We start from the raw sequence: 24,089 nt of genomic DNA on the forward strand, positions 1-24,089 counted from the left end.
TTTTTTTTTTTGTTTAAAAACTTTAGACAAGCTTTTGGTGTTGCCTCTGCTCAGGATAGAGTTCGCAATTTAATAACCTTGTTGTGTTACAAACCCTGAGACTTCGCGACTCCTGCACTAGTCCATCTGCCAAGCAGAGAGCATTTCTTGACCTTTTAAAGAAAGCCAGAGATAATGAACCATTTGGACCGTAGGATGCCCGAGCTGCTTGGAATAAAATCAGCGTGGCTGTGAATTTTGGAGAGGAACAAACGTGGAGCTCCGAGCCAGCAGTGCGGGCTGAGGGTTCGCAGTGATCTCCGACTGCAGTAACAGCCATAAACTCCTTTAAAACAGTTAATAAATCAGAAGACATGGGCAGAGAGAGATCTGGGCTTCACAAGGGCTTGACAAAGTGTCTTGAAGTGTCCGGCGAGGGAGGATTTGACTGGCTGCCATTGGGTTAGAGCTTGTAACTAGCGATTTTCTCCTTCAAAGATCTTGTCGGCTCTTGAGAAATGCAAATCCTGCAGAGGCTGGTGCTTGTTGGGGGGAGCTGGATGTCAGACGCTGCTGTCCCTGTTATTGATGGCATTGGAAACGTGCAGTGTGCGCCACGAGTTCTGCACTGTGGGTGCTGGAGGTCCAATGGTGAAAGATCAGTATTTTCTGTTATGAGTTTTAGTTCTCTGAAAATGGAAACCTGAATTTTTGCAGCTTCACGGGTGTTGTCCCAAGTCAGGTGTCCCATCTTAGGCTGGAAATGTCCCCTGGGGAGTACCACTCTCCCCTGCTAGTGAAAGGGCCCTTGAGCATCTCAGACAATGTGGTTGGGGAGTGGAGACTGAGCACCCAAATCATCCTTCCCGTGGCTGACCACAGCAGTGCTTCACATGGACATCCCCTGACCTAACCCTGAAACTTCTGGGTCCAGCTCCCGTGGACTTGGTGCCGAGCAGCAGTCAGGGCTCTGCTGGTGTCCCTGAGGGCTCCTGTGGAGAATGAGAGGACCGTGGCTCTCTGGTCCTTTCTGGAAGCCAGCAGATGTTCATGGATGATCCTTTCTGATGAGAGACCTCCTCAGGTCTCTCCTGTTGCCTGGGTGGTTGCACCAGGGCTGTGATTTTCCTGCCTCCTGCGTGTGGTCGCTCACGCCAGTGCTTTCTGCTTAGCCCAAGTGGGTTTGTTCTTTTCAGCTGCTGGTTGTTACTGTGTCCCTTTTCCTTAACATTTTCCACAGTATTTCCATCTCTGCAGCAAGTCTGGCACAGGACCTCCTGCCTGGCTCTTCTGTTTCTCTGCCTGCTGTGGCTGGATGGTGTTCCCAGGTCCAAGGTGCAGACCCAGTGGACATGAACAGGGACACACACACGTGCACACGTGTGCAAACTGGCACAGGATGGGACACACACACACGTGCACACGTGTGCAAACTGGCACAGGATGGCCCTGGCAGGCTGGCACAGACTCTGCTTCCAATACCTCCTTTCCATCACATCCAACTTGGTTCCAGCAGAAAGGACGTAGAAAGCTTTTTGGGTGGAGCAGGAGAAGGGATGGCTAATGAGGGGACGGCTAACGAAGGGACAACTAACGCACTCCAGCCCTTGCTTCGCTGGTGCCAGGGAGAAATGCAGGATTAATTGCTTCAAAACATCACTGAGGATACGTGTGTTCTTCCTGTGCTGGGAAACCAGAGCCAGAGCCTTGGTCTGTAACTCTTTTAGGGGAAGATGACATAGTTGCTCTCGATTAAACCATTAGTTTAATGTTGATTAAACCATGGGTAAATTATTCATGCGTCTGGCTATTCATATGATGCATAAGGCTTTTATTTTAATGGGATGGGTTGCCAGGCCTGGTATTAAAAACTTGTTGTTGTGCTCACTAGCAACTAGCGTGGCAAAAATAAACAAATAGGATGCTAAGGGAAGGGCTTTTGACAGTAACACTGTAGCATGAGTGGAGCTGTCATTTCAACTGAAATAGCATTAGGTTTATGGTGATTTTTTAGCCACAGATCTCATGTCATAGCCTGCTTTCCTGCCAAGGAAACATGGGCAGGCTTGCTCTCCTCTGATGGGGGTTCCCAAAGTGTTGCAGAATGTGGCCACCGCTGTGGTTGTGGCGAAGAGCCAGGAAGGACGGTCGCTTAGTGCCATAATAAGCAATCATTTAGTTCAGGGAAACCTCCAAAGTCAACGCTCATAAGAAAAATCCCGGGACTTGTTTGGCGTCTGGCAGAGAAGATGAAACACCAGGCTGAAGGGATTTCTCCGAGAGGTCTTCCACTCTCCATACAGGCTTTGCTTCTTTCCTTCAAAGTTGAAAAGCTTGGCACGTGTGTAATGCACCCCACGCTACTGGAGGCCTGGTTTTACTGGTCGCTAAAGGGTCTTCTTGTTGCCATCATTTTCAGGAATAAAGCATAGACATGAGACACGGATGTGCATGAGTCTGCCCTGATGCCCAGGCTGGTTCCAGTCCTGGGATCAAGGGTGGTTGGGTCAGAGCAGCATCCTCAGTGCTGGTGACCTGCAGAGCAGCATGTTGATGGAGCACTTTGCGTTTACCTGCACCTCCCTCCTTTGCCATGCAAAAGCTGAGGGTCAGGAAGGAAGGGAAGGCAGGACCAAATACCCTGCCGGGGGTGGCCATGGCCATGCTGTGCTCCGTGGCTTCATGCAAAGCTGCTGGGGGGCCGGGGAGGTGGGTGATGGTGCTGGCTCCCACCTGCATTACGTTCCTGGGCTGCACTGGGGTGGTGCTGCTGGTGGAGGGGAGACGATGAGCCCTGAGGGGATGGGGCACGTTGTGGGGTGTCCTCTCACCCCAGCATGGCTCTGCCTCCATGCCTTCCCAGGCTACTGGTTTCTAACACTCCTCTTCAGGGTGCCGAGGCAGGTTGGACACTTATGTTGTCTTTATTATTGATCTATAGACTGATCGGTGAATCCTGCTGACCAGGTGAAGATCTACATCTTGAGATACATATGGGCTGTGGCTTGATTTCACTCAGCCTGGGTGGACTTGTTGGGTAGCAGGGGGTGTTTCCTAAAGTATGTGCTACCAGAAGAGTTTTGAGGGCCTGATGGGGCCCTCAAAAGTGAGTGAAAGACATCTTCCTATGCCCACTGCTCATCTGTCAAGCTCAATGTACTCCTCAAGGTCATTTTTCAGGCCAGCCGTTCTTGGGGGCAGAGTCAGGACTCAAAGCTGTGGCTTGCTCCAGCTGAGGGTCACTCAAGACTTGGGGGAGTCTCATCCCCAAGAGCTGGAGGTGCTGGAAGGAGGATTGGGCTGGTTGAGAGTCCTGCACCTCTTATGGCTCCTCACCTGGCAGCCCCAAAGGTTTAACTGATGTCCCACCAGCCTTGTTTTCCCACTCCCCGGATCCCAGCCGAGAGGCTGAACACCAGTCGGGGTCTCTCCCATTGCCTTATTTCAAATAACTTTTCTCCCCCTCTGCCAGAGTTGAGTTTCCTTGCTTGAGTCCCACCAGGATGTAACTCCTGACCCCGGATCTCATCGCCAAGCGCGGACAGCGAGAGCCGTCATCCCCCGGGGCCGATGGAGGGGTTTATAAAGCCCTGCATCTTCCTTGGGCCATCGCTGCTGGGGGGAGGGAGGACACGAAGGAGCTCCCGTGTGGGTGCCTGTAATAGGAACGGTGCCTGGGGAGGCATTTGGTCCTCATTAGCAGAAGCTCGGTAGCTGTTTTGTCATTTTTCTTGTTTGTCATAAAAAATAAATACAGTTTAATAGATGATCTTACAGAGCAGGTTTTGGCAACAAAATAGATCGTGTCCCATTATAAACTTGATGTGTATAATTTAAAGCAAGATGGAATATAAAACCATTTCCAGCTCAGATGAGAGAGAGGGAGACACAGATTTAGGTCTTGATTGTGCTGAAATGAAAAACAGCACTTTCTCGGATAGTGTATTAAATCAGGCATCCTGTTTTATGGAGTCCAAACTATAAACAGCTTTTTTTTCAGAATAATTAATCACATCATTTATTTTTTGGTTTGAAAAGTTTGGGGAGGGGGGTTCTTTTGTTTCTTTGTGTATTTTTAGAGGTATCATCTGCAAAAGAGCAGCCCTCAGCACCGAAGGAGATGACTTGGAGACCAGGGTGGACTTCAAGGGGATGTTCCTGTCAAAATCCCATCCGTTATCAGAGATTTAAGAAAAGCCCTGAGGAGCTCTTGGGAATGCCATGCCTGATGGGGAAGGCTGGGCTCTGGAGCCGAGGGCGGTGGGAAGGTGAGTGGAAGGGGCAGGGATGCAGCTGGAGATGCACTGACCATCTCTGCTTTCCCAGATCAGTGTGAAGAGTGGCTTACTGGGGACTGGGGGGCTGGTGGGGGTGTCCATTAAGCAGAGGGTGCTCCTTGCTGGTCTGCAGCACGCTTGCCTTCCATCCAATTTGGAAAAAACCCACCCGTCGCTCTTCATTAAACTGAGCTGTTAATTCTTACGGGGCTGAGAAATGGGACAGTTTCTGCCATCGGCACTGTCTCCATCACCCCGCAGAGCTAGGAGCAGAGGACACTCTCCCCTACCTCTGTAAATCATCACAGCTGGAGCTGGAAGAGGGACACGGATTTCTGCCAAGGAAGGAGGGGGATCCAGAGCGCGTTTCCTCCATCCTCCCGTCGGTGAAGAACCGCAGCTCCTCTGGTTTCGGGGCGACGGGGCTGGCTTGTCTCCGTCTGCTCTGGCTGCTCCCTCCCCATTTCAGCAGAGCCAGCGTAAATCCAAAACAGCTCTGGGGAAGTCAGTCGTGTTCCTGGAGACTCAAGGCTAGAGGAGATAGGAAACTATTCACAGCTTGTATGTAGCTGTCGACATTATATATAAAAAGCTGGCTGAGTTCAGCAACAATGTGCTATAGGCAGGGCGCTAATCTCTGTTGTTATTAAGTTTCCTGACATTTCCCATTATCGGAGCTTCTTTGCAGTTGTTTATAGGACTGCAAAACTTTAATCTTTTCACTTGAAATGCATCACCCATGTACCATCCGTGACACAGGTAGTGCCACCGGCTGAAATTCTGCCTTTTCTCGATTTTTCTTAGGAGCCGGGAAGCTGCGCAAACCCCAGCTGAGTTAAAAATAGCAATTGATAAAGCTGCAAAGTCTCGCACCTCGGAGGAGTTCAAGCCAGCATTCCTCCTGCCTGAGCAACCCTCGCCTGTGCCGTGCTGTCACTTGTGCCATGCTGTCACTTGTGCCATGCTACGAACGCGGGCATGGGATTTAAAACACAATTTCATGCTGCTTTCCCCACTCCTGGGACCCCTCGGGGTCAGGAGGAGCTGAGCTGGGGTGAAGGCACATCTAGGAGATGCAAAGGTAGGACCCCGTTCTCCAGGGCCAGCAGCATCTTGTCTTAACCACTCTAGGTGGGTCCATCTACTCATTCCTGGCAATGAATAACCCACCAAGTCCTGTAGGAAACATACCCTGTGTCTGCAGCAAGAGGTTACACACCAATGTGCATGTGCAAGAAGGTAAACCAATCTCTTTTTTTTTTTTGAGCTGGAAAGTGGCATGTTTTACTGGAAAACCAAACCAGTTTGCTTTGGCCGTGGTGCCGCCCTTCCTCATGGCAGCTGTACTCCTGCTGCCATTCCCTGGTAGGGGTACGTCGTGCTGGAGGTGTTGTGGCAACATGTTGGAGCTGAAACGTATCGGCTTCCTGCCAAAATAATTCACTTAGGTTTGTTTGGCTTTTTTTTTTTTTTTTTATTTTCCGATGAAAAATCAAAATTTCCTCTGCAAAATGAGACATGATTTCAGTGGGGGAGGATGGAGTGGTGGTGGTGGTGCGGGAAGAGGAAATAACTTTATTTAAAAAAAAAAAAGAAAAAACAACCAACCTAAAAATGACTTTTCCTTTGCAAAATAAATTTCATGACACATTTTTCTAGCAGCACTAATTTTGAACAGTATTAGCAGTTTGGTGCCAGCCCGATGAGCGCTGGAGCGGCTCACATTCCTGTAGGAAAGAGGTATAAATCCTCCTACCAAGTCTGAGGCTGGCCATGGGCCTTTCTCGCTGGGACTGTTGGGGACCAAGGTACCCTCCATGTGGAGGCTGGAGAGGAGAACATCCCAGTGGGATCAGCTGTGGTCTTCTCACAGCTCTATCAGAAATACAAACCCTGCAATGAGCCGTTCAAGCATAGAAACGCATTTTGGCTCTCAGCTGGTAAAATAGTTGTGTGAATAGACAGAGAGGTTAGTGGTGGGATTAGATAACAGTCTCATCTGGAAAGAAATTGTTCCTGAAGGGTCTGCTTTGGGCTTCCACACGTTGTCTTGCATCTGCTCAGGACTGGCCACCTCCACTCACCAAAGATGCACGTGGAGTTGGAGGACAGTGGGGAAGGATGATGGAAAGGAATTCAGTTCCTGGCTCCACGCTACACTTTGTCTTGCCCAAATGTTGACCTCCTTGTGCCACCAGCAAGGCAAGGGCCACTGTGGGGTCCAGGGGTGGGACCTCCCTGGACCTATTTGTGTTTTATTGATAAACCCAAAGAGGGCTGCAGGTTCCGGATGCCGTTGCAGCTGAGGGATGTGTGTGCTTTGAGCCTCTGTGAGCTCTGGCCATTCCTCATCCCCCCCACCCAAAGAGAAAAAAACCCGCAATTTTCAGGACATAAAGAGGAGAAAAGGTTTCAGTGCTCGCTGGTTTGTTTGAAGCAAACAGATCAATAACGCTTGATACATAACTAAATAAAACCAAGCCAGACCCCAGCATGCTGGATCTCCAGGGATCTATTTTGTGGCTGAAAAGGTGGCTTTGCTCCTTGAAAATGGCACTGACTCTTTTCCCTCTTCTGTGGGTAGTAAGGGAAAGAAATGGGAACTTTTATCTTCTGTTCTTCTTTGTGGTTTGACTTGGCTTTTGTTGAATGACACCCTGAGTGTGGGATACCAGCACTTGCCCCTCTTGTAAGGCTGGTGCAGTTTCCATGTAGTTGCTTGTTCCAAGAGCAGATTTGATCCCAAGGAGCGGTGGTGGGTAGAGGATTTGCCTTGGCCTCACAGAAAGAACAGCTGGTGGTTTGCTGTGTTCCCAAATGAAATTTGTGGGGTGAAAGCAGGTACTGAGCAGGTGTCTTCTGTGGAAAGCATCTTGAGAAACTGAAAAATTCCAGTTTGATATTTTTTGGAAGAGTTTTTCTATTTCTTGAAATGTTTTATGGTATTTTGGGCCACTGACTGGCCCCTCTCCACCACGGTGGGACTATTTTTCTTGATCAAAACTCCTGATTTCCCTTTGGGCTGCTCCTTCTCAAGGTGTTGCCCGGAGCATGGCCTTCTCCTCAAACTGCAATGGCTTCCTGATGCAAAATGATGTTCTCTAGCTCTAGTAGAGAGAAGGACCTACATGTTTCTTGTGCAGCTGGTCCCGTGGAGCCACTAGAGAGGATGGTTCACAACCAGGAGAGATGTCTGTACCGGTGACAGATGTGGCTGGTGTTGGATGTACAGACCTTCCCAGTGTGATGGGACTCCAACCTCCACCTCCCTGGCTGGCAGGGCTGTGGCAGCTCAGCCATGTCCCTGATGCTGGCTCTGTGTCCTCCCCCCCTTGCCAGCTGAGGGAGGTCAGCAGGGAGCTGAGCGCTCCATGATGATGGAGACCTTGTGTTTGTTTTCCCGTCTCACTGGCGAGCTGTGCATCGCCTGAGGAGCAGCAGAGGAGCAACCAGCTGGTGGGACCCGCATGGTTGTGCTGAAGTAATGACAATTTCTGGCGTAGGAGCTCTGAGGAGCTCCTCTGTTACGTGCTCTGCCCCCAGAATGAGTAAATAAAAGCCTCCTCATTTATTTATGATGCAAATAGCAACTGTGCATTCAGCTCTAGGATTTGTTGATTATTTATTTAGAGCTTCTTGTCTCAGAGGCACTGGCTGTTTGCGTGCAGGAGGTATCTATCTGGGTTTATTACCCACAAACAGACATTTTGCTTCTTGGACTGTGGCTGCTAATGTCTTTGAAAGTCTGCTGTGGAAATGGAAATCCTTCCAAGGGAGAGACAGACCCCCTGGTCCTTCCTCCTCAGAGGCAACAGCAGCAGCTCATGATCCCACCAACCCCCTCTGAAGCTGCATGGATCCCCACTGCCATGGACCACTGAGCTCTTCTGGGCATGAAGGTTTCTACTGTGGTAGCACCACAGGGTGATGGCTAAAATCCAGTTGCTGCAGGTCCTTAGGCTCAAAAAGCTAAAGGGAAAATGGGCAGGAGATAGATACAGGCAGGCGTGGAAACAGGGAGGTGGTATTGGCCAAACTAGTGATGGCTGCTTGGGAGCCTCTTCTTCTCCCCCCCTCTACCTCCTGTGATGGGAGACAGTGTTACTGTGTGCCAGAAGCGTTGGGTTTGTCGTGTTCCACAGCCAGACACAAAAAGCAACTTTGTTGGCTTCCTGGAGACCTTGGGAGTAAATCGGTGTTCCCCTGTGACCAGATGTCTTTCAATGCTCCTTTTTCCCCTCAGGTTGGTGGGTGATCAAGTTTTGGCACTTGGCTTTAAGAAGTTACTGACACTGGTTTGATACATCCTTCTCAGGTGATCCTCTTGACTTTGACAGCTGATGGAGCACAAGTGCATCTGCAAGGGAGCACCTCATTTGTCATCTATGGCATGGACCAGACCTTAGCTCCAAAGCTTTCGTGAGTACAACCCTGGACAGCATTTTCAATGAGTGCAAGGACAAGGAGGGAAGGGCTCGTGCCAGCAGATGGATGAGCCCAGAAGGGTTAGAACAGAAAGAAATTGTGTCCATCCCTGCTGGTCACCATCACAGGACTCCAGGAGGAGAGGCACCAGTGCCACTATCTCATTATCCACCAAGTTATCGGTGATTTGGGGAGGTACTCAAATACCAAAGAAACCTAGAGATGCACAAATGGGGCCTTGGTGACTATCAGTGTCTCACCTGAAACACAAAATCAGCTGGACGGGAGGAGAGCTGGGCTGGGCAGGACACAGCCTGGGGCTGTTCTCTGCTGGTGGGGGCAATGCACAGCCAGAAACCCCTGCCGCAGAGCCGCCCCGGCCACCGCCGCTGGGGTGGGTTCTCCAGCCGCTTCGCTCCCTGGGCTTGGACTCCAGCCAGAGTGAGTCTCATCGAGGGGCTGGAACGAGGAGGGGGGTAACGAACTGTTTAGAGGGCCATGAATAGCAGCTTTCATCGGCTGTCATTTCCCATTACCACTGGCTCAACGTGGAAACGCAGTGCAGGGCCCTGGGAGGAGAGGTTCCCCTGCCTTCCGAGTCCCTGCCAGCTCCATCCACAGCCTCCTCAGGCTCCTTGGAGACAGAGCCTTTCAGCTTGAACCTGCTGAAGGGCTGGCTGAACCCACCGGGTGCAGGACAATAGCTCAACTCTCACTTGACAGCATGGAGAGGGGTGAGAAGTGACCAGGACCTTGCTGTGCCTGATGTGAGTTGATGTGGATGATGCACAAACACAAACCCTCGCAGGCGTGAAGGAGTTCTGCGACACTTAACCCCGGCACAAGGACCCCCAGAACGTGAATCTTCAAACAAGACCTTATGTATAGGGAGCCTTCTGCCAAAAGGTAGCAGAGAATTTGATGTAAAACCAGAAATATGCTTTGGTTGCCTTGGAATGCAATATCCTCTTGAGCTGGCGTGCGTATCGCTTCATGGAGATCAGCTGTCCACCAAAGCACCGATACCTCCCAAACTTGGCTGCGTTTCAGCGCTCGTGGGATGGAGTATAAAAAGAAAAAGGAGGATGATCGAGTGTCTCTGTTTCCAATTGACTGTGGTGCAAAGCACCTAAATCTGAGCCCGAGGATGGAGCTACACCCTGAGTGTGTGGACGGTTGTAGGAGTTCTTGGTGTGGTTTCTGGTCGGGGATGGGTGTGGTGGTGCTGGAAAGGAAGGCGAGCTCGGAAAAGGAGTTTCCAGCAGGGAGTTAGCTACATGAAACTGATAGTTTTCACACTGATAAATTGGAACTGGGATTAGGAAGGCAGAGCATAATTCTTACGCTCTGAAGCTCGTTCATTTGCTTAATTCTGGGCTTGGGTGGTTGGTACAGGAAAGGATGGTGGCCAAGGGCTGAGCGTGGAAATCCTCAAAACCTGTATCTGACAGAATTATTCACTTTTCTTGACTGAGCAGTGTGTGTGGCAGCTCTGAGCATGCAATATGATGGCTGGTGCTTGCTGGTGCCCAGAGATGCTGTGTGTGTGTGGGGAGAAGGGCTGGGAGGAAGGAGGGGGTGGAAAAGCCACGTTGCTCCAAGGCCAAGCTGGGGATGGAGCAGAGAAGGGGTGTGAGGGACAAATATCGCTTCTGCAGGAGCAAGCCTTATAGAAACAGCTGCTGCACTCCAGTTCCTCGGTGTCTCCCCACCTGCAGCTCCCTTGAACCTTCCCTTTCATCCCTTCAATCTTGCTTTCATTTGATTAATAAAAAACTTCTTCTCTCAGCAGAGATACTGGAGCACAGCCCACGGGGTGGGAGTGGAAGGAGGGAATAGCTGCAGCTTGGCTTCTCCTCTCTGACCACCAGCCAGCTCCCTATCTCGGGATGGATCCAGCAGCAGCGCGGGAGCTCGCATCCAAGAAGCCCCAGTGCTTTGCCAGGGCCACACAGGTAGCAAAGAGCCTTAGAGAAAGTCAAGTGCAACATCTGGGAGTCTTTTTTTTTTTTCTTTTTTTATTTTTTTTTTCCCCCGTTGCCTCCCCTGTATTTCAGAGCGCTCACTCTCTGGTGTGCAAGGAGAGCTTGCCAAAGCTGAAAATGCTCCAGTCTCCCACACGAACACCCCTGCGTGTCTGTCTAGGGAAGCTGCATCAGAGGACAACCGCTGTATTCTGAAGGAGTACGTTGCCTGTGAGACCCTGAGGTCCTTTGTAGGAGAACAAGTAGTTGGCTGTTCTCCTTGGCTCTTTGGTCAGGCTTGGTGTTGCCGCCCAAGGGCACAACAGGTTGGGGATGACCACTTTGGAGAGCTTGTCCTTCTTTCTCCTGCCTTCTTCTGCATCTTCCCCTAAGAGTCTAAAACCTCAGCTAGTAGGTAAAGGAAGAGGAGCCAAAATGCTTCTCTGAGAAGGCAATGGATCCCGTCAGGGGGGAGCTGCTCCCCTCACCTTGCCATTCATCAGTGATGCCCCACAGAGTGCCAATTAATTTGCTTTCCCATCTACATCCTGGATGGTCTCAGTAGACAGCTTTGGAAGGGGTGGGAATCTGCCCTCCTGCTGTCCTGCTTCACCTGGCTCTAGTGGAAACAGTCAGTGTGGCTAAAGGGCTGAACAGTCTTAACTACTTATTTTTGGTGGTTTTTCCTGGTGTGTGTACAAGCTACCAAGGGCCTTGTAGGGATGGAGACCAGACCCCTGGATTGAGCCAGTCTTTTTTCAGTGGTGCCCAGGGTCCTGGATTGGGGCAGTCTATTTTCAGTGGTGCCCAGGGACAGGACAAGAGGAAACAGGCACAAACTTGAATATAAGAAGTTCCATCTAAACATGAGGAGGAACTTCTTTACTTTGAAGGTGGCAGAGCCCTGGAAGAGGCTGCCCAGAGAGGTGGTGGAGTCTCCTTCTCTGGAGACATTCAAAACCCCCCTGGACACGTTCCTGTGGGACCTGCTCTGGGTGACCCTGCTCTGGCAGGGGGTTGGACTAGATGATCTCCAGAGGTCCCTTCCAACCCCAAGTGATTCTGTGAGACAAGCAGGATCCTTCCTGGTAGCCAGTGCTCAGGCAGGGAAGCAGGATGCTGCTGGGAAGCAAATGGGAAAAGGGAGCCCATGGGACAGGAAGGAAGAAGACAAAGCAGGCTTGAGATCTGGAGCACGTTCAGGGCAACAGAGTTGGCCGTGGTGGTTGAGGATAGATGGGTTGGCTTCCTGAGTCCATAGAGCCCCATTCCCAAAACTGGGCATTTTGGGGCATTTTTACCCCTTACGTAGCAGTGAAAAATGATTTAGTTCCCACTTGTTCTGTGTTGGAAACCGTGTACCTTAATAGGAGCCACAAGAAGGGGTGGCCATTGGAGAAGGCCATCTCCAAGCCATTGGAGAAGGGGTTTATTTTCTTGTCCAAAGGCTGGTCTGCTGATAAAAGTGGTGGTTGAACCTTCCTTAGTCTGGCAGGGAAGGGAAGGGGCTGCCTCTATCCGGATGCTGCACCATCTGGTGTTTGCATTTCTTACCCTTCCTGGTCTTACTTTGCTTTATTTATCCTGGCCTTTGGTGGCTGTACTTAGGAATGGTTACAGAGGTGACTTCACAATTTTTAAAAGTTCAGATCTGCAAATAGTTTCATGAATGCAATCACAAATAAGAATTTGGTGATTGCAAACTGTTCACAATAAATTCTGATTCAAGAAACCCTCAGATCTGATGCATTTTCAGAGGAGCAGTGAAACATCCAAAATGCACCCAGTGAAGTTTGTCATTAGCTATTTTCTCCTTTTTTTCTTCCTGAGATGTGTCTTATCCAGCCTGGGAATGGGAGTACTGCCGTGTAACTTGACTGAGTGATCACTGATACCAACAAATAGCTTAAAGAGATAATTTCCTAACAACAGAGCTAGCAAATGATGTTCCTGTGAGCCATCCAGCTGAGGGAGAGTGACAGAAGTGAAAAAAAATTATTTCAGGAATTAATTGTGAGCAGAGAAGGAGTCCAGTGTCGGTGGCGCAGGAAACACATAAGAAAAGGGGCATAAAAAAAATCCTACAGGAAAATATAATTTAAACTACCACAGAAGACATGCAAATGCAGACGTTTGCTCAGTGAGGGGCCTCTGGATTTTTCCTAATGAAGTCTAATGCAAAGAGGAAATTAAAGAACTCTGTTTTCCAGTCTGCCCAGTTGCGGAGCGTCTGCGCGGGGGCGGGTGCCAGGGGGGGAGGCTGCGGGGTCGCTGCCGGGGAAGGACCGGGACGAGGAGCAGAGCTCCTGCCCTCCCCCTGGCAAACGGGACCTGTCAGCAATTCCTATTTTTGACAGGGCATTCTCGTTTGGTTCGGCAAAAGCAAACAACTAATTCGACAAAACACAAACTTTAAGGAGGAGGAGATCAGCCTGGATAAATTTCTTGACCCAGTGGTTTTGTTTTTTCTTCTTTTCAAAGGGTCTTCCAAGATCATCCAGTATCTGAGACCGCTTCTTTTTTGAAATAGAAACATCCGGTTTTCTAGTCCATAATACTTTTCATTTTGAATTGTAAGCTGAGTATAGCATGAATGGGGCTTCTTTGCTGAAGTTTTGGGAGAATTGAAACCAAATGTTTAAAAATTATCTATCCAAAACGCTTGGCTTGACTGAACTCAAAACGATTGTTGTTTTTTTTAAACTATAAACAATATTGAAATTCTGACTGTTTATCCCCATCTGACTTGAGAATTGTTTACAATTTTTAGACATTTTTCAGGAACTAAAAACCTGTTCCTCATGTATATTTATGCTGGCAGCTGCTCTCTGAAGGACAGCTCAGCTCCTCGAAAAGTAGAAGCATATGACAATTTTCTCTTTAGTAAAGCTGGTAAAATATAGGGTGTCAAACTGGGATGAATTTCCCCGGCCAGTTTGGCTGGCTGGGAGGGCTGCTCTGTGGCATTTCCCTTTGGAGCTCTGGTGCTGAGGGTCCAACGTGCAGCATGAGCTCCATGTTCTCCCCATGCTCTCCCCACGAGCTCCCCAGCTCTGGGATGTGCTGTGGCTGAGAGGGGTTCAGGGGTTCAACCACAGCTCCAGTTTGACAGTGGTGGGATCCACACCTGGGGTGTGGGATCCTGTGGCCAGGACTGGGCTGCAGCTGGAGAGCAGTCAGCTCTTCCATTGATCATCTTTTCTGAGACAGTGAAAGCCCAGATTTGGTCCTGATGGCAGATGCGATGAGTGATGGACACGGGCAGCCCATCACTGCACCAGCAGCATCTCCCAGATGTTCCTTACATGAGTGTCTGCTCCAGATGTCACGGCTTGTGCCTGTGGGGTCAGTGCCGACCAGGGAGAGCTCATCTGGCACCTCTTGCTCACCAGGACACACAGAATCACAGAATCTTCTAGGTTGGAAGGGACCTTAAAGATCATCTTGTCCAACAGTCAACCTAACTGACAAAAATAGACACCCCCACAACAAACAAAAAGCAACACCATCACTAAACCATACCTCCCAGCACTATATCAACCCGTCTTTTGAACACCTCCAGGGATGGGGCCTCAACCACCTCCCTGGGCAGCCCATTCCAATGGCTGAGAACCCTTTCAGTGAAAAAATTTTTCCTAATATCCAGCCTGAACCTCCCCTGGTGTAACTTGAGGCCATTTCCTCTCGTCCTGTCACCTGTGACTTGGGAGAAGAGACCGACCCCCACCTCTCTACACCCTCCTTTCAGGGAGTTGTAGAGAGCAATAAGGTCGCCCCTCAGCCTCCTCTTCTCCAGGCTGAATAACCCCAGCTCCCTCAGCCTCTCCTCATAAGACTTATTCTCCAGACCCCTCACCATCTTTGTCGCCCTTCTCTGGACCCGCTCCAGCACCTCAATGTCTTTTTTATGGTAGGGGGCCCAAAACTGGACACAGTACTCAAGGTGAGGCCTCACCAGTGCCGAGTACAGGGGGACAATCACCTCTCGGGGATTATGTATATTGTCCCACACAGGGACAATATCCAATTTAAACGGGCAGAGGTGGTCATGTCCTGAGCCCCAGCCCTGCCGTACAAGTATCCATACAAATCATTTATTTATTTAACCTTGAATCTTCTGATTGTGGAATATGGAGGAGTTTGGTCTCAGGCCAATGCTGGGTTGGAGTGACGGGGAACCACAGCAAGTTGTTTTTTTAAATCACAGCGTAGGGCTAAAAACACATCTGGGTAGGACGTGCCCCTGAACTGGGGTCCTTGGACTGTGGCTTCGCTTTGGCCAACAGCCGGTGTCTGAGCTGAGCAGACATCCTCTTCTGGCCAGAATGAAAAAAAAAAAGTAGGAAATGGCTCCTGGCCATCCAGCAAATCCTGGGATGCTCCAAGCCGACAGCGTGCTTGGAGGGCGCCGGCTGGATACTCTGCCTCCAGCAGCCCCATGCCTCGCTGGAACCTGCCCCAAGCACCAACCCTTCTGCTCTTCCCCAAGCCGTGGCTCCCGGGAAGCTGCTGAGACCATTCTGCACCAGCAGAACCCTGGTGAGCTACAGCCAAGGCAGGTCATTAGATTCCTGAATGCATTTGCCCTGTCAATATGATGCATTCGGCTTCTTTCCTCTGTGCTCTTAAACCTGTCCCTTCTCTGGAGGATTTTCTTCACGCCATCGCCATCTCTTCTGTGCCCAGCCGTGGGGGGTCTCCAGCAGTGAGCAGTATAGAAAATCTATTGATTCTGTTCCATAAGCCCTGTGCAAGGGAAGGTAAGTGCTCCCCAGCCAATACCTCTCAGTCGTTTCCTTTAGATGTTGCTCACATGCCCTAAATCACAGCTGCTGGTGAAAGAACAAAAGAAATGAGCTGGAGAAATCGTGGCCGAGCAGGTCTAATCCTGTCTACAGCATCACCCTTGCCCCGGCGTTCATGGAGGAACTCGGGGAGGCCAGATGCTGGTGTGTCTGTGAAGAAGGACCCTCCGGCCCCAGGACTGCTCCAAGCTGAAGGAGAGGAAATAGCAAAGAGGTTTGGCAAGTGAGTATGTACTTGTGGCTGATAAAGCTGTGTCTGAAGTTCCTCTGCTGCACTGAGGACCTCGGGTAACACTCACACCAGCGAATTTGGCCTCCAGGAGTTACACAGTTGTCTTGAGAACCATGAGATTATTATTACCATTATCAATCCTGTTTAACGATGCTGAAGTGCAGGTGCTGAGTCTTTCCTGAAGAGCTCTCCTTGGCTCCCACCACCTTTTGCCATGAGCCGGGCTGTCTGTGGGGCATTTCTTGGTCATCAGGTTTAGAAAATTGTTGGGCTGGAGGCTCAGCACAGTGTTGGCCTTCACCAGTAGCTTCACACCCAGAGAGATGATGCATCCAGGGCTGCGTTCACACAGTGTGGTGCTGAGCCCCGGGGCAGCCTTGGACCTGAATTAATGAGAATTTTCCCCGTTGAGCAATAAGCTGCGCTGCCTCCAGGATGGAGTGAGCTCCAGCCCCCGCGCAGCGGTGTGGACAGGCCTAAGATGAAGGAGGTATAATATTTTTTTTCAAAAGCCATGGCTGGCCAACGTCTTAGGTAATAAATGCTATGAATTGAGGAATGCAGCCTTGTTATTGCCTGGCGGAGGGGAATTCATTCTGCACATTGGCTTCTGCCGAGTTTTCCACCCAGGCGTCGTTGACTTCTTACCACCACATAGATATTTCTGTATTTCAGCAAAATTCCCCGCTTCTAATCTGGATAGTCCTCGCTGGGTGGAGTGCAAAACCCACATTGTTAACTCCGGATAACAGTAATTAAAAGAAAATAAAATCAAAGGTGCCCAGAAAAGAAATGGAACATTTTTCTGTGGAAGCCAAAAGATTATATTAAACTTCAGTGGTTTAATAAAATATTATGAAGTTTGGGAGCATATTTTCCCTGGGACTTAATCTGTTTATACATCTAAAAAAGTAAATAGAATATCACTTTACTTGACCACACAGAAGACCCGATCCACGGGGGCTGCTCCGCTGTATATATTTCTTGGTGAATTGCTTCCACCTCAGGTTTCACGCGACGCATCGTGAGTTGGGGCCGTTCCTCTCCTGCCAGGTCGCAGGAATCCACCAAACTCGGTGGAGAAACGCTGTGGACGTGGCAGGGCTGGGGGTGAACGGTGTGAAGACCTGACTTTTTCAGGTTGTTTGTGGTTTTTTTGCAATCTAAAGAAAGGAGTGTGATGTTAAACTACCTGGAGGAAGGTGAAGTGGAAGATAAGAGGCCGTGGAAATGATGCCAAGGAGGTGGAGGGGAGTTCCCAGCAGGCAGAACCCCCCCCCAGTCCCCCCAGCTGCCGCGGGGTGCGTTGGTTTAGGAGTCTAAAATCAGACACAAATGGGTAATTCTGCCTTTTCCCCTTTTTCATAAACCTGCCCGCCTCTTTCCAGGTTGCTGCCGCCAGCAAAAAGAGAGCACAGCCTCTCAGTACCCGTAAACTTTATTAAATGTGTGCTTTTTTTCTTTTTTTTTTTTGATTCTTAAATTAAATTAGAATCAGCCCGTTTCGTACTGGAATAGCACCACAGGGAGAAGGATGACAGTATGGCCGAGCAAAGGGGAGGGAGGAGAGAAAACTCAGAAACCGTTATGTACGAACAAGTATTTTTTTAATAGTTAAGAAAATGGGCGATTTTCCCCCCCCCCCCTAACCTGGAGAGCTCACCTTGGGTGTGCCAGTGTGGAGGTGGGAGAACCGAGGGGCTGAGGGTCGGAGTTGGTCCAAATCATCACTGGAAATTTAACTTCTGAGCACTGCACCCCAAAGACCACCCCGAACACGGCGCGGAGGAGGCTCATACCCTGCTCTTCATGGCACACGGGTGTTTCTGTTCCTTCACACTGTATAAATGATTGGGTGGCAGCATTTCCTTTGGAGTTGATTAAATCCCCCACGGCACCAAATCAGCGCCAACTACAACGTGGACGCAGCAGCCCGGTCCTTGCCCCTTCCTTCCAAATCATTGCTGGAAATTTAACTTTTGAGCACTGCACCCCAAAGACCACCCCGAACACGGCGCGGAGGAGTCTCATACCCTGTTCTTCACAGCACACGGGTGTTTCTGTTCCTTCAGACTGTATAAATGATTGGGTGGCAGCATTTCCTTTGGAGTTGATTAAATCCCCCACGGCACCAAATCAGCGCCAACTACAACGTGGACGCAGCAGCCCGGTCCTTGCCCCTTCCAGAAATCACAGTGATGCGATTCACAGCAGCAGAGGGGCCAGGTTTTGTCTTGCCAAACTGCTCTGGTAAAGAAAAAAAACCATTTCTCTGCCATTTTCCAGGTGTGGCCAGTTGAAACATGGTCGGCAGAGCTGCTGCCGTGGGCTAAAGGAAGGTCTCCCCATCAACTGCCTTTCTGAACTGAGCTCTACAAACCTGTGCTATATCAATGGAAAAAAAAATGATTTTTGAAGACTTTGGGGGCAATACTTGTGCTCAGCATCCCTGCGCCAAACCTCCTGGGGGTTCCTGTGCATCAGGGCTGCAGTGCCCTGTTCGTGGGGCTGCCCCACAGAGCCCCACTGCCTGTTGGCCAAGAGCACCCGTGTGGTGCCGCAGATGGGGTGGTGAAGGAGACGTGTTTGCTCAGAGATCATGGAATCACAGAATGGTTTGGGTTGGAAGGGACTTAAAGACCATCCAGTCCCACCCCCTGCCCTGGGCAGGGACACCTCCCACCAGACCAGGTTGCTCCAAGCCCCCTCCAACCTGGCCTTGAACCCCTCCAGGGATGGGGCAGCCACAGCTTCTCTGGGCAACCTGGGCCAGGCTCTCACCACCCTCAGCGTAACAAATTTATTCCTTATGATGAATTTGGCCCTTACATTGATAGAATGCTAGGATGAATTTGGCCCTTACATTGATAGAATGCTTTATAAAGAGGGTTTTTTTTTCCTCTTAAACGTTCTAAACTCTAAATGTTTTGTTGCATGTAAGCCTTGGCTTCATCAGTGTTTCTCATCGTTAATGTATTGATTTCTCATCAATAATTAGTTTCCCATCGTTAATGTATTGATTTTTCTGCTTTTTAAAAAAATAATCAAACTTTATAGGTCACTTTCTTTTTTCTTTATAGCTCCTTTTGCTTTCTCCTCCTAATGCATGTGCTCAATACTGTAGGCCTAGGAGGGGTGTGGTTTTCGATAGTTTACTTCCAATTCTTCTTAGGTTAAAATAATCTAAACTTCATGGATGGATTTTAAATAAGCCTAAAGAGTTTAGAGGCTTAAATGTTATTGGAGTTCAAAGCAATTTGATTGCATGACCTCTTTTTAAAAGCCATTGTTTGTACGTGGAGGGATTTTCAAAAATACTTATGACCCAGATCAAAAAAATCAATTACGGTCTCAGATCCCTAAAATAGTTTTACTAGGTGTGCAGCAAGGGATTCAAACCCTCAGAAATTAGTGGAAGTAAAACTTTCAAGCGTTTTGGGGAAAATGTGCCTACATAGCTGAGTTTAGTGTGGTGGGAAGCGTGTTTTAAAGGCACGTACCATAGTTAGGCTTGTGGACCCACGGCAGCTACACTGACTTAATGACAGTGATTTGGTGGCAGTTGTAGAAACTCATTTGTACGAAGGTGCTTGGTATCTGTAGCTGTTCAATATGGGAAGAACAATCTGTAGCACTATAAAGCTGCTTTATAGGAATCTAAACGTGACCATATGAGAGACAATAGCAATATAATTATATTGATTTTTTTAAATCATACTCTTAAGTGATATTTATACTTGTCAAAGGCATGTACAGATTAGCCCAACCTTAGGTCTCCTTGAAATACCAGAGAAATGGCGTGCTTAAATCTTCTTTTCAGCTTGGAATACCTCAGATTTTGTGCCTGGGTAGTGCTGGCACTGTTTGGTTGTGCCCATGACTGAGTGATGCCTTGTCCTCGCCACCACCTTGGCTTTTGCACTCAGATGGAAGAGGACAGCGTGGGAGGGATGGTGGCCATCGCCCATTCCTTCCCCAACAAGCCTTGCTGTTAGAAAGATTTTCCCAGTAATTAACCCCCATCCTTTTGGCTACACCTTGAACCCATTCCCCGTTGATCTGGCTGGCATGGGCAGAGAGCAGATTGCTCCCCTTGTCTCCGCTGACACAGGAGACCATTGCCAAGAACCCAACACTCTTCCAACTTCTTCCAACTCATTTGCACTCCAGCAATGAGTTGCAGAGATGCTGGGAGGGACCGTGACCCCATGAAGCCAAAACTGCTTGACCATCTCTGATTTTCTCATGTCATCTCTGCATGAACAGGGGGCTGAAGGGAGGTGGGTAAGAGAAAGGGCTGTTGGGGGTCTGTGTGATCCCTCACTGGCCTCTCTGTTGGAAGGGGTTTGCAGAAGGTGTTTACCCAGATGTGGTACAGGACATTGCCAAAAAAGGGCTTAAAATGGGACACACTGGAACAAGACTGGTGGGAAGGGGGTGAAGGCATCAGTGGAGGGAGCAAGGGTGGCACTGAGCCATGCTGTGCCAGGACAGACTGCTGAGCACAGCCTGGCTTTGGTGCCACCAGCCCATCACCACTGGTCCACCAGCTGGGGAACAGAAACCTGAGCTCAGGTAAGGCTTTGGGGCAACAACAGTGGGAGAAGGTCCTGAAGCCTTGCAACACTGATGAAGTTATTTTAATTACCTTGGGAAATGGGCCTTACATGCAAAACCATGTGGGTTTGTGTCTTCAGGGGATAGGAAGGTCCCAGGACTCTGCATCCTTGGGAACAGAGGGATGGCGCAGGGATGGACAGGAAGGAGGAGGCTCAGGGCAGCCAGGAGGGGATGGGGCTCAACACCTCCAGTGGACCTTGGTGCCGTGAAGCTGAGCAGGTACCAAGCTGTTTTCCTGCCCTGTCAAACAGGACAGCCCCAGGTGGAAACGACTCCCTCTTGGGTTAAATTGTAATTTCAGATACAATTCTCTTTGGACTCCTTGAAATCTCTGCGCTGCTGTGATTTTATTAAGATCTTGGCTGGTAGTAAACTTGGTCCCCAGGCTTTTTCCTAACCAGATTACCAGGTGATTCCCCCCCCACTTAGTTTGTTTTACCCCATCAGGGGCTTTTTAAAGTTTGATTCGGGGGAGGGAGCATCATCGTGTTGTGTTTATACAGCACCGAGCGATAATTAGGTGCTCCTGCAGTCCAGAAAATGCTGAAGATAAAAGCCAGCAGATAAATGAGCCCACAGTAATACAAGATCCTGCTTCACGAATAGATTTCTGTTGCTGAGACACTTCTACCAGCCAAAAAAGGTGATAAGGATCACAGCAAAGAATTTAAAGCTCCTGGTTATTGCAAACAGGAGATTCGTTTTGCCTGACGATTTGTAAAGCCCTGCAGACCCAATGCTCTTGTTCCTACATCCCCCTCGGTTCTCCTTAATGGAAGGACAAGAAAACTTCCAATTTTGCCTGACGATTTGTAAAACCCTACAGACCCAATGCTCTTGTTCCTGCATCCCCCTCGGTTCTCCTTAATGGAAGGACAAGAAAACTTCCATCATCTTCTCATTCTCTCCCCTTTCTGGATATGATTTTTGTTCATTTTTTTTCCCGAAACATCCCTTTCTCCACTCTTTTAAGACTGGCCCAACTTAAAACATTCTTCATTATGGCTTAAATATCACCCGCTGGACACTGGGAACTTGTTTCCTGCGGACGAGTGGTGGGATGGTGGGTCCCCCATCACCTTCAAGTCAGGTGTACCATGAGCATCATCTCGGTGTGGACCTTCCTTGCCCATCACCCAAATCCCTTCAGATGGGCCCCCCCTGGGGAACACACTCCCCTGTCAGCATAGGAAAAGGGGTGCACGTTGCTGGCAGTGGGGGGGGGGGAACACTGGCTTAGAGCCAACTCCTGTGAATGAGCCCTTTTGACTACCTGGCAATTTTCATCACGGAGTCAAAAGAATCATTTGTTTTCTTTCACTTTTGGCTACCAAAATTGTTTTGTCTCAAAACAAAACAAAGGGTTATTGGTTTTGGCTTCTATAAAATGAAAAATAAGTTTGGTTGATGAAAAGGACTTGATTTAGGGGGAGCAGAAGTAAAACAAAAAATTGGATAAATGAAAAAAATGTCACCAAAGGTTTCATGCAATAAGAAAAATCCCCTAAGGTAAGGTTTTGAAAGCCAAATTAGGTATTATGCCTTCTCTGTTTCATTGTCAAAAGTGATGAGGTCTGGTCTAAAATGGCATTTGCAAGCCAAAATCTGACCTTTCAGTAGGGCTCTGAGCTCCCCCGAGCACCCCTGTCACTTCTGGATGTGGACCTGAGGACATCTAAAAACTTTGCACCTGCATGTTTTTATTTATTTTTTTTTCACAGGGACAGTGCTAACCCTTGGGCCCATTGAAGGAAGCAGCCGAGCTGCAGGTGATGTCAAGAGGACCTGGCTGCTGTGCACAGCCTCCTTTTCTGGATGGACACACCACCTCATCTCTGAGAGAAGAAAGAAAACAAAGCAATGTCAAAGGGAAAAAAAAATAAATCAGAACAATCATGTTTCAGCACAACTATTATTTTTTTTTTCTGTATTTTCCCCCTCTCTACTGATACGTAAAAAAAATATATATTATATTATATTTTCCTTTTCTTAAATTATTTTTTTCAGCCTCAGTCCCAGCCGAAGTCCTGCCCCGTCATCTGGTAGAACTTCATGTTGAAGGGCCGGTAGAAGTCCCGCAGTCTCTGCACCACCTCCTGGTCTATGTCGGGGTGGGTCCTGCCTTTCGTCTTCCCCAGGCAGTGGGGTTTGCTGCTGCCTTCTGCCTTCTTCAGGCACGGGAACCCCTTGGTTTTGTTGAAGTAGAAGTGTTTGTCGGTGATGATCCTCTTGAGGCCCAGAAAGTCCTGGACCCTGCCCAGCTCCCCCGCGGGGTCGCTGATCAGCCTCTCCCCGCTGACAAAGAGGATCTGCCCGATGGGGAAGTAGAGGAGCCAGTTCTCCAGGTGCTTGGCGTAGATGCCAATCTGGATGGCGCTCCACGAGGTGTCGATCAGGCCCGTAGTCCTGTTTTTGAAGGTCAGGCTCTCAAAGGTGGGGATATCGGGCTTCTTGGAGAGCGTTTGGGTGTAGTCCGAGATGGCTCTGGTGACGGGGTCCCGCACCACCACGATGAGCTTTGTGCCCTTGGCCATGGAGGAGATGCGGGCTGGGGCCTCCTTGGTGACAAAGTAGCTGGGGGTCTTCTCCATGGTGATCTGTCCCTCCAGGGTCCTGGGCATGAGATCTCTGAGAGAGAGAGGGACATGTTAGTGCTGAGTGCCCCACGGTGAGTGCAGACAGTGCTCTGGGGATGTCCCAGGGACCAAGGGCAGGATGCTCCTGCACCTCACACCTCCAGCCCAGCTCTCTTCCCTCCTTGTGTGGGTTCTCAGGAGGCCACAATGCTCTGATTCAGCAAAGCGTCGAAATACCCTCCTGATTTCCCACTTCTTTGGCTGCCTGTTCACCTGGAATTAGACCTAAATCTATTTTCTGCCTGTTCAAGGCTTCTAAGGGGCTTCTTGAGGGGGATCCCACCTCCCTTCTTGCAATGGCACCGTAAGAACAGAGCACATCCCTACAAATGTCCTATCCCTTTAAATTCCTCCCTGCCCACACTGGGGTTTCCTGCACAGGGGCTTAAATTCCCTGGAATAACAGTGAATTTCTGGAGTAACAACACTGCCTTCCTGCAGGGCACGAGGGATTTTCAAGGGCCGGGAGGTAAGACTCTATCTTTTGGTATTTTCAAGGTGGCGGCAAGCTGATGTCACATAAAAATGTGCAATATCAGCCCCCTGACCTCAGCAATTTCCTTCTTCCACCCAAAGAAATCCTACACGCAGGCTGCTTCGGGAAGCTCTCCCAGCCGGGAGCGGGAAGGGTCTTGGGCCCCATCCAGGGTCCATCCTGCTCCATGGTCCCCCTTGAGAGTTCAGAACCCCCCTGGACCAGGCACTGAGTGTGATTTGCTCAAGGATGGCAGGATTTGGCCCCAGGATAACCTGAGCTCCATAAGACAAGCCAGGAAGGTGTAGGAGCCATATGAGCGGCCATTTGCTCCTCATGGGTGTTCCCACCTCCTCTCCTTGCCCACCACATCCCATCCCCTCCCATTGGCATCACCCCCAGACAGGAGCCAGCCTCTGCCAACCACCGGTGACTCTCACCATCATCACTTGGTTACACAAACCCATCCCTCCTCCCAGGCTCTCAGCAGAGTTTTCCCCTCCCCAAGCTTGATCTCCATCCAACGGTCCGGTCCTTCCTGGGGCGGGAATGGGAGATGGATGGGGAGGTGGCTGCGGCGCCGGTGGGGGTCACCGCGGTGCCACCAGCAGTTCTCATGGCAACTGCAGCCCCAGGTCCCCAGGAGCAGGGACCTGCATCCCCCCCCCCCCCCCCC

General features: G+C 49.7%; 1 protein-coding gene and 2 long non-coding RNA genes across 3 annotated transcripts in view; 2 read left to right on the forward strand and 1 right to left on the reverse strand.

The window, feature by feature from the left end:
- Positions 1-7: 7 nt before the first annotated feature.
- On the forward strand, positions 8-8,667 carry LOC106894109. Its single transcript, XR_001413218.1, has 3 exons — positions 8-4,247; positions 5,061-5,495; positions 8,572-8,667. It is a non-coding gene; the product is annotated as an uncharacterized LOC106894109 (long non-coding RNA).
- A 1,739-nt stretch (positions 8,668-10,406) lies between these two features.
- On the forward strand, positions 10,407-22,208 carry LOC106894123. The gene is made up of 2 exons (XR_001413222.1): positions 10,407-10,636; positions 22,024-22,208. It is a non-coding gene; the product is annotated as an uncharacterized LOC106894123 (long non-coding RNA).
- Positions 22,209-22,214: 6 nt separating this feature from the next.
- LOC106894095 (heparan sulfate glucosamine 3-O-sulfotransferase 3B1-like) overlaps positions 22,215-24,089 on the reverse strand; it is a 35,346-nt gene continuing 33,471 nt past the window's right edge. Inside the window, exon 2 of the mRNA XM_014952588.1 lies at positions 22,215-22,930. Coding sequence (XP_014808074.1) covers positions 22,312-22,930 — 619 coding nt within the window. The 3' untranslated portion in view covers positions 22,215-22,311. The remainder of the gene's footprint in view (positions 22,931-24,089) is intronic.

Source organism: Calidris pugnax, unplaced genomic scaffold (genome assembly GCF_001431845.1).
Source record: "Calidris pugnax isolate Ruff unplaced genomic scaffold, ASM143184v1 scaffold9, whole genome shotgun sequence".
Taxonomy (NCBI): domain Eukaryota; kingdom Metazoa; phylum Chordata; class Aves; order Charadriiformes; family Scolopacidae; genus Calidris; species Calidris pugnax.